Source organism: Apus apus, chromosome 2 (assembly GCF_020740795.1).
Source record: "Apus apus isolate bApuApu2 chromosome 2, bApuApu2.pri.cur, whole genome shotgun sequence".
NCBI classification, from domain to species: Eukaryota; Metazoa; Chordata; class Aves; order Apodiformes; family Apodidae; genus Apus; species Apus apus.
The window spans coordinates 103,035,555-103,053,252 of NC_067283.1; the positions used below are offsets into that span (position 1 = coordinate 103,035,555).

Here is a 17,698-nt window from a genome sequence, read left to right on the forward strand (position 1 = left end):
ATTGAAAGTTCTGTAGTGTTCAGAGGGTAAAAGTAGAGCTGAAGTTATGCTCAACATGGCCCTGGATAAAGCTGGACTTTGCTCACAGCTTCCAGGAGACTAAGTAATAAAGTGATTATAAAACTGAAATTACTATAAAGACCAAATCCTGGAACTGTGCAAGAAGTCCTACCTCACCTTGAATCCACTCATCCTCTGTGTTCTTCAGGACTCGAAAATTAATTCCTTGAACAGCTGCTACAGGAACTTGTATCTGAGAAGTGATCACAGTGTCTGGCCCCAGATTTTGAAATTATTAACTGTAAACAAATTGGTATTCTGGAGTTATTTATTATTTCCTTCAGGCCTTGTTTTGTTTAATGCAGGTGAGGTTGTGTACAGAGAAAACACTGAGTTCATTGTGATTAGCTAGCATGAAGGAAACTTAGAACCATTTAGTATTTCCTCTTGTTTTTTCTTTCTCCTGCCCCCATTTCTGCTGTAGGGGTGCTGAGCTTTTCCAGGCTACAATTGTCAAGGCTGTAAAGGCAAGAATTGAAGAGGAAAAAAAATCAATGGATCAACTGAAAAGACAGTATGTGTTTAATGTATTTATATATATATACACATATACATATGCATGTATTTAACTGTTTGTTGGTATTTATCTAGCACCCTCTTTTATAGAAATTAAGTTTTGAAGTATGATTTTGCAATTACAAAAATTGCTCTCTGGGCATTCAGAGATTTTAGGTATTCCAGTATTATGTGGTTTTAGAGCCATCTTTTCCAACAAAACAACATGCTGCAGAATCTAAGCTTTCATTTAAACATAGAATTGCATTTCTAGGACCAAAGGTTATGAGGTTAACATAAAGAATCAGAGTGGAATGTAATGAAGTAACCTGCTCCTCAGTGAGCCTGAAATTGTAATGGAAACAGATGTTTCCTATAAATCAAGAGAGAAGATATGAACGCTCCTGCTTATTCTGAAGATTCTTTTAAACATTAGAAATTTAGTGATGACAGGTTAAGAACATCAGCTTTTAAGTGGTCCATACTCAAGTATCATAGCAACAAGACCATATAGTCTCCTCTTTAAGAGCTGATCTGTATCTGTGCTACATTTGTTCTCTATTAGAGGTCCAGCTCAATGTCATTTTGAGTTACCTTATTTAGTATTAATGCATGCAATCAGATGACATATGAAGGCAAAAAATGTCTTTTTTCTTTCCTTCCTCTGGTTATCCTGATGTGCTCTCAATTTGTCTGTCCCCATCTCTCAGAAGAGCAGGACAGTCAATTGCAAATCCCCCATGAAACTCATGAAAATGATAGGCAGATTACTAATCAGAAGTGCCACATTAATCCTGTCTCACTTGAGGGTGCAAGCATTGAAGGCAATGAATTTGGAGATTGAGACACAGGAACTGGGTTATAAAAAACAACAAACATCAATCGGAACAGCAAGGGCCCTAGTTAGGGAAGCTGTAGTTAAAAGCCACTTAAATAGCATGAAATTCCTATGGGCTAAGGAAGCTGAGTAACATTTCTGGCCCTGCTGCAGTGAATGGCAATATTCTCATTGACTTTACCATTATTAGGATTTTGTTCTGTATATCTGTATTCCTAGTAAAATGTGCAGGATGCCTGCTGCTTCAGTATCATTTGTGGTTTCTCCTCTACTGTTTGAGTGCAAAATATGTATGTTTAACTTCACTGAAAATATTTGCATTCAGTTTAACTGGCCTGGGCATCCTTTCTCTTTATACAGCTAACAGGCCACTCTGCTACCTGTTGGGTGCAGCCAGCATGCTTCTTTAGTAGCTGCAAAAAGCTTTCAAAGCTCCTCCACTGCTGTGTATGAAAAGCTGTAACTGCTTCCTAACCAGATGTCAAAGCTCACTCCTGACAGCTTTTTTCCACACTTGTGTAACTGAAGAAGCATCAGGAGGCTGCAGGGACCATGCTGTCTACCTGCATGCCTGGGGTTTCCGTATCAGATGATGAATTGAGATGGTGTTGTGCTGCTCTGTGCTTGAATCAAGCTTATCGTGCCTGTCCTGGAAATCATTCTTTTCTTTTAATTCAGTCAATTTTAATATCAGAGATGGCACTGCTTGCAGTGAAGCCAAAGCTAATCTATGTTTCTCTCAAAATTACCAGCTTACATTGGCAGGATGCCTGACTTCAACAATAGAGGGTACTTGTTAAAACAAGAACCTTGTTTAAATAATGTGCATCTGAACTTCATGCAGTTTAGTCTGGTTAGGATGAAGAGAACCGTCAGCATGGCCAGAAGTTTTGAACAATGAAGTTGTCCTGACTGACATAGCGCAACTTCAGCAGCAAATAAATGACAGGGAAAGAAATCTAATAATCTACTGAGTAATAGCAACTAGCCAAGATGAGTTTTTCCCTCTCCAGTGGTTAGTTATTCCCTTACAAATGGACAGATAAATAGAAGTGTTTAAGTGCATTTTGTTCACTGAAATTAGTTAATAATTTTGTTCTAATCCAGTTGTATTGAAATAACTTACTCCTGTTGATCTATTTTATTATTTTTTTAACTATGTTTTTCAAACATATAAGTCTTAAAAGACCAGGTTGTGCTAACTTTGCAGGGTTGCAAGAAGAATTGAAGGCTTTCCTGCATCCTGGACAAAACCAAAGCAGTTTAAGTGTTTGTATTTCCAGATATGTGGGACAAAAGAGAGCTTAAGGAGTCAAGATGTAGCATAAATAGTGAAGGAACAGACACATCCCTGGTTCAAAGTAGCAAGTTTCAGGAAAGCTACTGCTTTAGACAGGAGTCCTTTTTTCTTAGAGCTTCATTTGCTGTGTTGTAGCTCCTGATAGCAATTCTTTCATTTTTAAATTATAATAACACAGTTGAGGGGGAGTAGGTAAAACAGTCATGTGATAGCAGGCAACCCAGCTCTCACTGATCAGTGGGCAAGCATCCATGCTTGACCCTTCCAGCCAGCCCCTTCAGAATCGTTTAGCTCCTTATGTGTAAGGGCAGAATTAATGATAATGTGAAATGAGTATTTCCTTTAGAAATGTTGGAGCATGGGTCTGTGTGTATGAGAGCATTTAAGACTGGTTATTCAGGAGGGGTCAAGAAGGGTAGTAGACATGAAACTAATAAGATTCTTCCTTTTGCTAGAATGGATCGCATCAAAGCCAGGCAGCAAAAGTACAAAAAGGGTAAAGAGAGGATGCTAAGCATGACTCAAGACTCCTCAGAGGGGCCTGAGATTCGGAAGGTTTCTGAAGAAGATGACGAAGGTACCATTAGCTATTGTATCTTAATTCCAATTGAGCGCTAAGGACATCATGTACCTAATAGCTGGACAAGTGATAAATTGTTCTTCAGAACTGTCATCATGTAACAAGGTTGTTAGCTGAGTATCAGTGTGGAGCTTGATTCAGCCAAAAATGTCTGGGATTTTGTACTGCAAGAAAATTTAGAGCAAGTTATTTTCTTTAAGGTTACTTTTGGTTAGTTTCATGTTGTTGGTAAAGAGCTGAATAGCAGCAGAGGTTTGTTTTGAACAAAGTCATGGTTTATAAACCACAGTGTTACAAACAGGTAGCATCCACTTTTTTCCAGGAGCATTTTCTGGATGCTGTGAGGTTTTTCCAGTCACTGAAATGTTTGTGTACTTGTAAATGTTGTTGAAAACATGGGAACAGATAAAATTATACCCATGTAGTGCCACAATGGTAGCACTGGCTTGGGATCGGCACTTACTGAATTTAAACTTTCTGGACCCTGAAATATAAGGGGATATGAGAGGAGGGAAAACATTTTCTTTTTGAAGTTACAGTCAACAGTGACTGTATGTTTTAAAACACAAACTTTTTAGCTGTTTTGGAGTAGAATGCTGTTTTAACTGCTGCATAAACCAGAGTATTTCTGTGTAGTGGTCATGCTTCTGAATTATTCTGGTATTGAATGTATTCAGTAGATTTAATGTCTGATGTACTAATGAAATTTTAGCTCTTTTGAGAGAAATTTAAAATGATTAATCAGTGTAAGAAACATGTTTCTCATTTTATAAAATTAATATTTGGACATATTTTATTTTAGGAGAAGCAGACAAAGAGAAAGCCAAGGGCAAAAAAAAGCTGTGGTGGCGGCCTTGGGTTGATCATGCTTCCAGTAGGTTTTCTCAATCATCTTACAAATACGTGGATTTAACCCTTATATCCTTGACCAGAATGAAGGCATTCCCATGACCTGTTTGTTTTATGCCTGATTTTATGATTGTGACTTGATAGAAGGCTTGATTTTTTCAACAAACGTTTTCTACTTCAAAATTCTCAAGGAGTGATTTTAATGATATTTTGGACTTCTGTGTGTTGGAAGCATAGGTAGCTCATCATACACTGGGAATTCTTAGAAGACTATCAAATCAGATAAACTTGTCAGAAATAATCCATTTTGGCCTCAAATGTCTCAGCTCCCCGCTACTCCAAAACACAGTATATTTATAAATGTTAAGGTGAAAGTTTGACAATGCATTCTAAGATTAGTCATAACTTCTTTTTCATATACACACATCATTTTTTTAAATTATTTATTTAAAATTTTTTTGGTTCATCAATCATTCTACTGTTAGCTCTAGAAATCTGAATACTACTGTAAGCCAGCAAGACTATTCTCAGGACTAGGCTGTGAACAGCTCAGCTGAATATCTCTAAACACACTTCAATGTACTGATGATGCCAGTTGTTTTGTTATTTCTGTAAATTTTTTTGGGTTTATCTAAGAGCAAAAATGTTCAGCCTTGTGCACGAGAAATTAGTAGCCTGTATCACTCATATAATTGTCGCATTGTGGTGTTTTAATTTGTTTGTAGCCCAGTCCAGGCATATGATAGAGTTCTTCCCTACATTATGAATTGGGTACAAGAAAACTGAGTAGACTGCAGTTTCAAATCAGATACCCCTCTATTGGATCTTCGTTGGGGGAAATCAGACATGAACTATTTAATAACCTCTGAAGAGTTAAAAAATATTCAAGTGTATAGCATTGTGAATGTCTGTATTTTTCCTAGTAATTTAGTTTAAGGGTTACTCCAATTAATATTTTTACACATCTACATACTGCTTCATTTACCTATGTATATTTATTTATAAATCCAGCATAAAACCAACAGTGTTTAATAGAACATCATGTGCTTTTTTCTATCAAGTCACAAGTAAGCTGTGCCTCTATTTTTATTTTTCTAAAGGGCACACTGCCACTTTAGAGAGACCTATCCCTTTTCAAAAACCTTATCAAAATCAAAATATTGCCCTTTAGTTTCATTAAGAACAACAATGACAAAATGAATTAAAACTACAACTTTTTTCATTTTTACTGTAGAATTTCAGGCTGTGGTAATTTTGAAGGAATGGGATATGGTCTCTATTTTGTAATAAGAAGAAAAGCTCAAAGAGAGACATTGATTTTGGCTTTTACTTATTTTACCCTCATTATTTAATATTCTTAGGTGGCAACTTTTTTTTTTTCTTTTCTTTTTTCTAAATGGTGAGCATTCTTGAAATTATTTACTGCAATAATGCAAAACCTTGTGGGAAACATCACAGACCCTGATCCTGCAAGCAGTGGTTGCGTGCCACATGGTTTGCATCCACACTCACTGAGACATGGCACTGACAGTAGGTGTTCACAGGGACACAGACTGGAAATAGACTCATATTCCCCATCTATCCTTTTTGAAACACTGAGCTGTAACTCTTCAGCATTCTGCTGCACGTGGCTGTTCATCTCAGTAAATGGGTTTGTGGCTGTGGCTTTACATATGTATTTGTTGAAGTTGCTCAAGCTTGAAGTGTTATGCCAATTCTGATGGTTAATTTAGATTTTTATTGTTAGCTTTATGCTACTTGTTATAATTTTATTACACAGAAAGCTACCTCATTTTGTATATCATAGGAATTCAAACATTCATGAATTTGGGTGGGAGTAGAACAGAGAGGAAACACCAGTGAGGGTTTGCTCAGTGATGCTCACCCACACTCTCTTGCAGGGAGGCATGGTTCCTCCTGTGCTTGTGGTTTACTTATGGAGCCCTACAAAGATCAGCCATAGCTAGGACCGCAGGCTTCAAGGTTTCCAGCTTCTTCTGGGACACAGAATTGTGTCTGATATAGTGCAGAAGATGGTGCTTGCAGCTGTCCAGGAGACCTCTTTCCCTCTGGGCACAAGCAGTTGATGAGATTGTGCTGATTTCTCCTGCATGGCTGCCAGTCTGCCTGCTCCATCTCATCGCAGAAGGAAAGCCAGCAAATCCCTGTTCTTAGGAGGAGAAAGTCACATTATAAGCAGGATCCCTCAAGTGCAGTCTAGCCATGAATTATCTTACTAGTAAAATTTGGTCTCTTCAACAATCCCAGTAGGTGACTAACATACTTCTTATTCCATTTTGATGTGTGCAAGAGTGCATTATTGCCATTCAATCATACCTCCCTCTTTAGTTGTTAAAAAGACTTAACTGCTACATTATAGTGTCCCCTCAGGTATGTTTTAACCTACAAATTTTGTAGAGACAACATTGCAGATTTCTTTTCTGCCAACTAAGCCATTCCAAATCTGACAGGTGCTCTGAGCCTTTAAGGAGCTGCCCGGCAGCTGAGGTTTCGCTTAGATGTCTGCCCTTTTCCTGCTCATCTTCTGTGTGGACAATTTCTGTTGCTGACTACAAGATACTTTTTTATGAAAAGAACAGCAGGCTACTGGCTCTGAAAACACGTTAATCTCTAACGCATTTTAAGGGGAGAGGGGGGCAGGAGGTTCTTAAAAGGCCCGCTACCAAATAAGTAATTTGCTTTATCCAAGAAATTTCCAAACTTTCTTTTCACCTCAGTTCAGCAATTAGAACTGATGAAGTGGACTTTCTGTCCCTCTGCAGAGTATTCATTGATTTTAAAAGTTGTAACTGGGCATATGAGGCACAAAATTCCTTCTCTGAAGGAGTTTCAGATGCTAAAGTTATGATCCATTAGATTTCTGGCAAATTTCACAGAACTGAGGTTTCTACAGTAGTTATGTGTGGTCATCTGTGCACAGAGGATCTGTGTAGAATTCAAGGTATGATTGAATTAAAGCAATTGTTACTTTTCCAGAAATCTATAATGAGGGTTAAACATACTTTCAATATATAAATATGTGTTGCTCCATATATCCAGATTGTGTGACATTTCATCCAACTTACTGTTCCTTCAAATATTTCAGCTTAAATGTGGGGATTGTGTACCAGTTTTCACTGCTGAATGTAATTCTGTGAATTTTATTTTTCTCTTGCTCATTACTTTATATTTCATTTCTTTTGATTCCCTTGTTCATTCATGTAGGCCTGTTACCATCTGAGAAATAAAAACAATGCTTCTGTTCAAGGATATAAGGCCTAGCTTATTCACTGTGCATCTCTACTGTATCAAGGTTTCAGAATCTTTCTGAATCCATGGGCAAAAAATTGAAACTCATTTGCGATCATGTTAATAGAATCCAAGTGATTTGTTTTAAGCAAGCCAAGGTTTTCCATTACCTCATCAAAGCTTGAATGTCTGAAGAAAGCATTAACTAGTACCATCCCATTCCATAGGTTAAAGGATGCTTCAGCATTTTAAAGAGAAGTTCTGTATGTTTTGTCCAGTGGCACTGTTCATGTAAATTCATTTACTTACCTGCTAGGCTTACTCCTTCAAATAATCATCAGTTCCCAATTACTTTAGACTTCAGTGCCATTTTTTTTTCTAAAAAGTGTAACTTAGTACCTTCTTATACTTCAGGTTTTTTCTTTATATTTTCTTCTCATGGTGATGTTTTCCTTAGGTCTTGTATAGATCTCATTCATGCCCAAAGTATCACAGACTAACACCAAATAAATTGCCTGAGACCTTTTCATCTCTCCCTTCTTCTCTGTTTTTACCTATTCTGTGTTTATGAAAATTTAAATGACTGGCTGGCTCTTCATAGGTCTTGTGACAGTTGTGAGTAGAAGTTTTCAGAAAAATAAGAAAATATTTTGTTTCACTTAGTGGTCAGAAGTGGAAATTATTATTTGTTTGAGACGGATAGTGAAGAGGAAGAGGAAGAGGAGAAAAAAGAAGAGGAAGAGCCTCGAAAAAAATCTGCATTTCAGGTACTTTATGGTAATTTTCTTTCTAGTTGACATCTGGAAAAAAAAATGCAGGTTTCTCATAATAGAGGCACATATGTTAAAGCAGCCAGTACATCTAAAGTAGACCTGAAAATACTGGAAATTAAATTTCTTGCCAATTTATAATGCAACTTTGCCTGTTTTAAGCATTTGCCAAAATCTTGCAGGAGCTATAGTGAAATCATATTTTCATTTGCTTATTGCTGAGGAAATAAAAATACAAAGGTTAAGAATCTGAGTTTTATTTTTTGTGTGTTGCAGTAAAGACAAGTGAGGAAGCTTGCTTGCCTCTGGCTCTGCTGTACAATGCTTCTGTTGTTTTTGGGTTTTAAGTAGATGGTTATCATTCCCTGAAAAAGTGATCCCCAAGAAAGTGACTTTTCATGGAAAAGAATACAGACTTGATATAAATAAAATAATGTCTTACTGATCCCAGTGGACCAGAGAAGTGTATCCTTGGGTTATAAAGAGTTGAACATTTAAAATTACAAAAGGAGACCACTTTATCTCCTTTCTTTTTAAGGATGACATTAATTAATATGTTTGCCTTTTAAGTGATAGACTGTGTTGAAGTAAAAGGATATTGTAGTGTTAAAAAGATAGCTGAAATTTCTTAACTGGATTCCTACATATAGACTGGTTGATGTTAATACCAGGTATTGAATTCACTGGCTTAAATGAAGAACTTGAGTGAAGAAGTTAGTGAAATGCTCATGCATATAGGGTTGCTTTAATCTTCACAAGATTAAAGTTTTCCTTTTTTTAAGAGTTTTCATAAATACCACAGAACTTTTCCAGGTCTGTATCTTTAAAAGCTTATGCAAACATGTAGCTTTTTGCAGATGCATTTTCCCATCCAAATTCAAGCTCATGTGCATCTGATACTACTCACATGCAGAACTGGTGCATTACTGAAAGCCCAGCCCAAGCAAGAGCAAGAAACTGCCTCCTTTCTCTTCTACTCCTTATGCCAATACCTTTCAAACAAAGCTTCCCAGACAACGATACTGAATTACATGAAGAATTATTTTATTCAATTCATTGTTACAAAGTGCCATTGGTTTATATACTTAGATTACTTTATGAGCTGATTACATTTGTTAAACTGCCTGTGTGGTAATAACACAGCAAGATTTTTTTCCTGACCTTAAAAAAGGCAAACCCAATCTGGATGAAAAATAACATGATAAGTAAGTTTTATTTTCTACTATTTACTCTAGTTTTTTGTGTAGTTTGCATTTAATTCACCTTGGATGCTAAAAAATGGATCACAAATTTCTGGGTCATTTTTCTTTCTGGTTTTCATGCAGGTGCATTTTTTTTAAATTTGCTGACAACCTTTTGTTCAGATGTGCTGGTGCCAAGCACTGAGATTTTAAAGAGTTCTAAACTGGAGGTCAGAAGCTAATAAGATTCTTTCATTTACTGTCGGTTTTTGTTTGGTTGGTTTTACTTTTTAAAGCTCAGTCCTGAAACTAGCACTCTGAGGATGGAGGATCTGGTCTTTACTTAATAATTCTGGCCAGATGTTCTGTATAAGTAGCCAGTTCTGCAATATGTGCAACACAAAGATGTTGGATGGCTTTATGTAGGAGGGGAGTTGCATAGAACAGAAAATTGGTTTTGTTTTTCAAAATCTTGTTCATCATTTGGTCATCATACCTTATTAGCTTTCCATCACTATGCACATGATCTTAATAAAAATACTAGCAAATTGAATGTGTTTGTTGTAGAGCCTGCAAAAGGATTACTTTTACTTGTTAATTTTTTGTTTTATTGTAAGGTGCATTCAATAGTCACTTCAAGGGTTAACTTGGAGATTTTATTTGTTCAAGAATGTAAGCAGTTAAGAATAATCTCATTGAAATTTTGTTATGAACATCACAGAAGATATTTTTCATCTTGAAGTCTATGGATGTAAATTTGTTCTTCCTAATCTAGATATAATAGCTCACTAGGTATTTCTATTAATATTTTCTTCTTTTCTACTAATTGCTCTTGCTTTGTCCTTCTTTATAGAGAGCTATTGGGAAATTTGCTTCAGCCATTTTAGCCTTGCCAAAGTCTGTCATTAAACTACCCAAAACTATTCTTCAGTATTTAATCAAAGCAGCAAAGGTACTTAACATTTTGCAAATGGTCATTATGTGCCCAGTCCGATAGTTTCTGATGTAATATATAACTCTGTCCTCATCTGCATTTTTCCTCTTACATGAATGATAAAAAAACAATGACAGCCAAAGCTTCATTCCAAGTAAATTCAATGCATTTCATACTTGTGGAGGAGTAAAGCCACAAGAAACCTGGTCTTTTTTGAAGTGTAATCCCAGAGAGAAAATGCAGACCTGAATTTTCATTTTCTTCTGATACTGCTATACAGGGTGGTCACATTGGGTTGCATGTATCTTATGGACACTGTGGTAATTGATCTCAAAAAGCTGGTAAATGGTTTGTAAAATACACATCCTGCTCCAAGCCTCTTTTTAACTTTTTACTGTTCTGACCTTTCTCATAATAAAAAAGATTTGTGCATCTTCAACATTTTCTTATCATGCTTTAATACAGTTAGCATTTCTCACCTATGAGCAGTGGGTATCATTCCATACTCCATATATGTAAAATGATATTTGTAAGGAGTGGACATTACAGATTGAATGTACCAGCCTCAAGGCCTAAAAGTTATTGCATTTAAGGTTTGTCCAGTGGTAAAAATCTAAAGCAATACATAGGTTATGCACCCAGTCAGCTCTAAAAATATCCACTGCTTAGCATTAGTTACACTGGATTTATTAATCAAACGCCCTTTCTTCATTGTAATATTTTACCCTCTTCCAGTTCTGCCTTTTACCTCTAATTTTTAGCTGCATGACTGCAGCTAGCTTAGCAAACTGTTCTAGATGTTGACAGTTTCTGACTTTCTGACTCTAGTTCACTTTCATATCACCATTCCCTCAGATCACCTGCATTAGCAAACACCTATTACAAAGCAAAGAGAAACCAGTGCCTCTGATCGCATTTATCATGTGGTGCTTGATTTGAACAAGTCAGACGTTTAAAAAGAAATGCACAGACCTTGAGAGACTTTGAAGAGGACCTTCTTATCAACAGTACCAACATAATTTCCTCTGCATTGTTTTATACATTCACAGAACAAAGTTGTTTACTGTTTTAAATTAATTTCAAGTAGTTTTGCCATTTAAAAAATTGCTTTTAATGTTCCTAAGCAATTTGTGTATGCAAATTTAAAAAATATAAATAAACCAAATAGAACTTTTACCATTGTGTCCTATGAGGGGCAGTTTCAGCTTCACTGAGATACATGTGTGTTGTTGCTATTGTCTGCATGTTTGTCTTGTGAATTAACAGAGTTGTTTTGTGACTATGCTGTGTTTTCATCCTCATGCCTGCATTTTTGTGTGCTTCCCTGCCCTGTCTCTGTTACCAGCCTATGTTGCTTAGAAATAGAAGGCTATGCAGTGCCAATTGAAGATTATGACCATTATTCAATGAAAACCATAAAAAGAACAAAAGAACATCCTTTAATCTAAAGAGTTGTGGAGAAGATACAGTTACTTAAGTTTCTGGTTTTCTCATTTTTTAACATACAGGGATAAAAGATACAAATGTTACTGCTTTTTTTCTGAAACCTTCTCTCACATCTTGACCAGAATTCTTCAAAAAATTACTTTTGAGTAACTTTTTTTGTACTTTTTTTCCCCACTGCTTTAACATTTATAAATATTTTGGGCCAATTCCATGCTTTGTGTAGTCATACAGGTCAACAGATTGTTGATCTGAGTGACTGCTGTGAGCAGGATTTGTCCCCATATTACTGTCTTCACTTTGCAACTGGAAAACCAGTAGCAGAAAGATTCATAAGTGACTTACCTGAAGCAACAATAGGAGCCATTGTCAAAATCAGGATGAAATTTGAGGAATTCCTGGCTGCCAGGTTTGGGACTATGCATAAATAGTGTTCCCCTGATACCTGTAGAGGGGAAAAAATACATGGAGTATGAAAAATGTACAAGGACAAATACCTGTATTGAGATATCACTACATATTTTCATGCTTTAGTTAGTTGATTGCAGCACTTTCTCTTAAAGTTTCCATTACTCTGCATCTTGCCTGTAAAATTACAAAGCAGAAATAAAGAAATAAGCTGAGAGATTCAGGTGAAGTAGCCCATATTCACAACAGGGTATTAATTCTCAAAGTTCAGAGCATGAATTTTTGTGGCTTCTAATGAAACTTGGTTCACCCACAAGTGTTTTCACATTTGGTTTTATGCTTGCAAAAATAGCACATGAAAACTCAGCAAATTTGCAGGGGAGGTGTTTGATTTGGGATTCAAAATATTTCCTTACCCCTGCAGATCTGAATGTGTTTACTCAAACTATGTAGTCCCGCTTGTGGCCTGTTCTATGGCTTACTCTCAAAACATGAAGACCTTTTAAATAATAAGCATATTCTTTCCAGTTTGTTTATCAGGCCTGGATTACTGACCCTAAAACAGCATTACGACAGAGGCGCAAAGAGAAGAAAAGTTTTGGCAAAGAGGAGAAGCGGAGGCGAAAAGGATCTGGGGATGGTAGGTAGACCTCTGTATTTTAATAAAATAGAGTTAACTGGAGTGCCTGTTGTTCCTGGTGGTGAAAGGCAGCTGAGCTTTAGAGGGCAAGTGGTGTCAGTTCTGGCTAGGAACTGGAAACATGAGTTTCCCTATGGCTGGCTGTCCCAGCCCCAGCCCATGGCAAGGCCAGCCATAGCGATGTCTTATCATTCTACACAATAAACATTGAGGGAGATAAAGGAGAAAAGAGGGTATATGTGTTTTCCATGGAGTTGCAAGACACACAAAGAACTTTTGCCAACCAGGAAGACTCAATACAGTACAGAAAACATCGGCTATATAAAAACATTTATGGAAGTAGAAGGACATGATCCTTTCACTCCTTCATCTCATAAAAAAGTTTATCTTATTCTCCAGGTTTTTCTAGTGTGTCTAGAAGTCTCTCATTTTGATGATTAGTTCATGTGTATCCCCAGAGAAAGGTGAGGAGCATAAGTATTCAAGAAGCTCTACATTCACAGTGGATACAACAGGTAGCAAAAGGAAAACATACAAATGTGAATAGTTTTTTTATCATCATTGTTAAATAATTCATGCCTCTGATAGAAATCTGTTTATAAGTAGCTCATATCTCTTAAATCTTTTGCTCCTTTTTATACAAGAAAATACATATTCAGAAGCTTTTTTATCAGTGTAGCTGGGGAAGAGCAAGACCCATTCAGACTCAAGTCATCTGGACTTTCCCTCCATGTGGCATCTTCACCTGACAAAAGGAAAGAGGTTTATAATTTGACTGATGCCACTGCAGCTATATCTGCAGTTACTGGACATTGGATAGGAGAGTTGTTTGTCCTTCAGTTCTGCCTGCAACTCTCTACATCAATCACCTGCTACAGGGCTTAACAAAAGCACGTGGCAGTTTCAAACCAATTCTGTTGTTTCATTTCAACATGAAAGTCCCACTCAATTAATTTGAGTTTGCTGAGTCAGAGGCAAGAGAAGCTCAGAAGACTGGTCAGGTTGCCTTTTGCAGAAGCTGAAGAAATGGGCTTGAGTGTGAGTCAGTAGGAGAGGCAGCTGCTGAGGGTGGAAGGGATGGGACTGAGATATTGCCTGGGTTTACTCCAGGAGATGATCCTGCTCACCAGCTGATCTAGAAAGAAAATGCCACTGCAGATTTCAGAAGAGGGGTCATCAGTGACTGTAGCGTTTTCCATCTTGAATGTCATTTACATCCTCACTTCTGTAGGATTAACAGTCACTGTTTTACTCGTTGTTTTCCATAGGTGGCACTGATGCAGACTGTGAAGATAGTGAAGAGGAGCCTGTCAAGAAGAAATCTGATGGACCAGGTATGAAGGCAGAAGAACTTCTCTGCTGTTACAATGCAGTTGTAACTGGTGGCCTAATCACAGCGTATCACAGAGACAGCATTGCAGTGATTCCAGGCTTGTGCAAAAGATGCAAAATCCATTTTAACCTGTGCAGTGAGATCTGCCTAACTACTTTCAGGTTTCCAGTTGCTAGGTTTACAAGTCTTGAGCATAAGACTTACTCCTGGAGTATTAAGAGCTGCACTTATTCTCTACACACTTCAGTAAATATACCTGCAGGCCCAGACTTGATCACTTTCTGTATATTTTACTTAAAGAACAACTTATAGCTAAGTTCAGTCCTGATTGCATACAGCTGCGTGTTAAAATCTCCATTGATTTTGAATATCTGGAATGCTATTAATAACAGAAAGACCTTGTGTTTTTTCAGTGTATTTTAGCAAGGTTAAGGTTATGCTTTTTTCTAGTACTCACTCATTCAGCAAGATGCAAATATCTCCTCTAAAAAATGGAATTTTCCCAATCTTACCCATTCTCATTCATAGTCAGATTTAAGGATACTCTGCATAACAGGAGAAATGACAGCAGTTTGGAAGATCTTCCCCATATTGAAAGTTTTCATAGAAAGAAGTGTAATGGATCATAACTCTAAGCTTGGCTCTGTTTCCAACTGGAGTAAAGAAAGAAAACAGAATCTCCTTTCAGTAATCTTTCATCATGACTTACCTTGAGTGAGATGGGAGAGACGTCATTTCTTTCTCACAAGAGCAGTGATCTCAAATAATCAAATTGCAGTGCTATAGGGTGTTTTTGGGGGGGGGGATTTGGGGGAATTTTTGTTTCTTATGTAGTGGTCATGCAGTTACCTGACTGCAGTTACACATGACTTCAGTGTTAAAACACTGAAGTGAATCACTGAGATACACCTCCAGGGATATAGTATTGGTGCTACACAGGAGTTAGGGAAAGAGAAGGAGGTTTCTAATTAGTTTATATTGGAGTAGCCAATGTAAGGTGCTTTATATTTTTGTTGAAATACTTTGGCCATTCCTAGGTAAAATTAGTTAAAGAAAATGGTTGAAAAAATTAGGCAGTAATTGTTATGAAGCATTAGTATCATTATTAACCTTGGAACAAATCCTGTCTCCCACTCTCAGGCAGAGAGAAGCCTTCTCTGCATTTGACCCTTTAAGAAACAGTAACTGTCTCTGCAGAAAATAAATAATGGTTTCCCTTTTTGAAGATGTTGAGATTAAATCAATCCCCAAAAGATAATTTTTGAAAAGTTTTGGAGAACAGCAAGGCTGCCAGAACAGCTACAGCATCATTAAAAATGTATGCTAAATCACCTCCATCCCAGAGAGAAAAATGACCTTTCAGATTAGACTGGAAGTGGTTGGCAAAGAGCTGCGGTGAGACCATGACATGCCAGCAGTGGGAAATGCTAAAGATAATTTTAATCTGAGAGCTGTAATTCTTCTGAAGCCAGCAGCAAATATTATACCGTAGAGAGGAAGAGTGTGGGTTAATAAAAGCTTCTATGTTATATATTTCTGTGGATAAGTGCTACATTTTCTTTTAACCTATTCATAGTATTACATCTGGATTTCAAAGGAAATTAAAGCTCCTGGAAGTAGAAACAGCCTTATATTTCATTTTCAGTGGCAAGATTCCCTTAGCTTCAAGACCTGCACGTTGAAATATGAGTGAATGAAATTTAAGTAGATAAATAATAAGATATCTCCAATTCTAAATGACATAGAAAAGGTCTTATAAAAAGGGCAAAATATTATTGAAATAATTATAGGACCAACTGAAGGAGACTAAATGTTCTTTTGTTCAGAGATACTGGACCAGTTTTCAGGTGTTACATACTGCCGTTTCATCATTGGCTTCACAAGGATGTAGCATTAACGGTTTTTTTGCTTAGTTTCTCACCGCACATACATGCAGACAGCCCTGCCTGCACACCTAGAGATGCATCCGTGTTCCTCCGTAGGTAATCTTTTGCTTAATTACAGCTTCAGTTTTGAATTCTTTGTAAGGAGCAAATATGCCCTCCACAAAGTTTTGTGTGCCATCTTGTGGTACAGCTAAGAACTGAGGCTGTTGAAAGCACATAGGTTGGCTCCTTAGTATCTACTTCAAGCATTTTGTCCCTGCACGGCAGATTATTGACAGTTGTCTGTTATTTCTTAGGCCAGTTACTCTAAAATTTATCTTTAGAGCTTGTGCTCTGAGATTTGCAACCCAACAGGGACAAGTAGCTCTGGAACTGGCTAGTTGGAAAGAAATTTTTTAGCATTTGTGCTACACTACATAAGAACTGTAGCGTGGTGTGTATGTTTGGCAGTGGAAGAAAAAGAAGGTGGAAGTGCTGCTTTTTGGGAGAGAAATGCAGTTTCTAATTCTAAAGGAGTTACTGAAATGAGAAATTAACTTGAGACAGCTGCATTGAGGAAAATAAAGCTACTATTGTTGGTATAAACTCATAAACCATGCTCATGGGAGAGTACACTGCTTTGGCAAAATGGTGCAAGAGTAATGTTTTATAAATTATTTATATGGTTTGTGCTAGTTGATCTGAGACAGCTGATGACACAGTGCAGTCTATTAAAACAACAAAAAAGTGGCTTTGGAAACAGTAACTGCAAAGAGGCGTGTTTAGGTGGTTGGAAATCTGAGAAAGATTCATGGCCTATTTAGACAGGTTAGACTTCTGAACTCAGTGAAGCAAGGTTCAAGCAGAAAAGGCAACCTCTGTGAAGAGAGAAGCACACACAAATAAACAGAGGTAAGAGGCTCAGCTCAACACACTCACGGAGTTGCTGTTGAGATCATGGGAGATGTTGAACAGTTCTCAGGAGATGTCCAGATCTTTGGGTTTCATTTTTCAGACCTGTGCATAAGGCATCTCTCTAAAATCAGGGACTGTTTATATAACTAGCAATTGCTGGACAGGAGTGTTAGAGGATGGAAAAGGGATTCCAGATGATAAGCCTAAACGTACAGGCAGGAAAGTGGCCCCAACAGCCAAAAGGCCTCGAGCCATGTTCAGAGTTTCCTTACTATGACAGGGTCTTGAAGCCTGGATTATTATTATTAGACAATAAAGGAAAAATTAATCTAACTCCAAGCAGCAATACAGTTAAAGATACTTGCATTCATTAACGCTCTGTTGCTTTTCCTCTCTCTTAGATAACATCATCAAGAGGATATTTAATATCTTGAAGTTCACTTGGGTCCTTTTCCTGGCAACACTCGACAGTTTTACAGCTTGGCTTAATTCCATCTCAAGAGAACACATTGATATCTCCACAGTGCTGAGGATTGAGCGCTGTATGCTGACCAGGGAGATTAAGAAGGTAACACATTTGGTCTTTTTTGTCTGCTAATGCCATTTCCAGCTCAGTGAAAAATGAAAGGGTGTCTTTTGAGATCACCGTGTTAAGGAGAAAAAATAGAAAAATCTCACTTGCACATGCTTTTTCAAAGTCGGTCTGAACTCTTTTACTGCTTGCTAGTTTATAAATATATAAATAATAAATGATTTGATTTATTATCCTGACATAAAACAAATTACTGGAAAAATAATTATTTGAGAGGTGGATTTGGATGAAATGCTCCTGTGATCA

General features: G+C 37.1%; 1 protein-coding gene across 1 annotated transcript in view; it reads left to right on the plus strand.

The window, feature by feature from the left end:
- The window catches only part of PIEZO2 (piezo type mechanosensitive ion channel component 2), a 320,085-nt gene that overhangs the window by 266,669 nt on the left and 35,718 nt on the right, over nucleotides 1-17,698 (plus strand). The window contains exons 31-38 of the mRNA XM_051612156.1: nucleotides 485-574; nucleotides 3,149-3,270; nucleotides 4,076-4,147; nucleotides 8,035-8,138; nucleotides 10,176-10,274; nucleotides 12,636-12,747; nucleotides 14,016-14,081; nucleotides 17,262-17,428. Coding sequence (XP_051468116.1) covers nucleotides 485-574; nucleotides 3,149-3,270; nucleotides 4,076-4,147; nucleotides 8,035-8,138; nucleotides 10,176-10,274; nucleotides 12,636-12,747; nucleotides 14,016-14,081; nucleotides 17,262-17,428 — 832 coding nt within the window. The remainder of the gene's footprint in view (nucleotides 1-484; nucleotides 575-3,148; nucleotides 3,271-4,075; nucleotides 4,148-8,034; nucleotides 8,139-10,175; nucleotides 10,275-12,635; nucleotides 12,748-14,015; nucleotides 14,082-17,261; nucleotides 17,429-17,698) is intronic.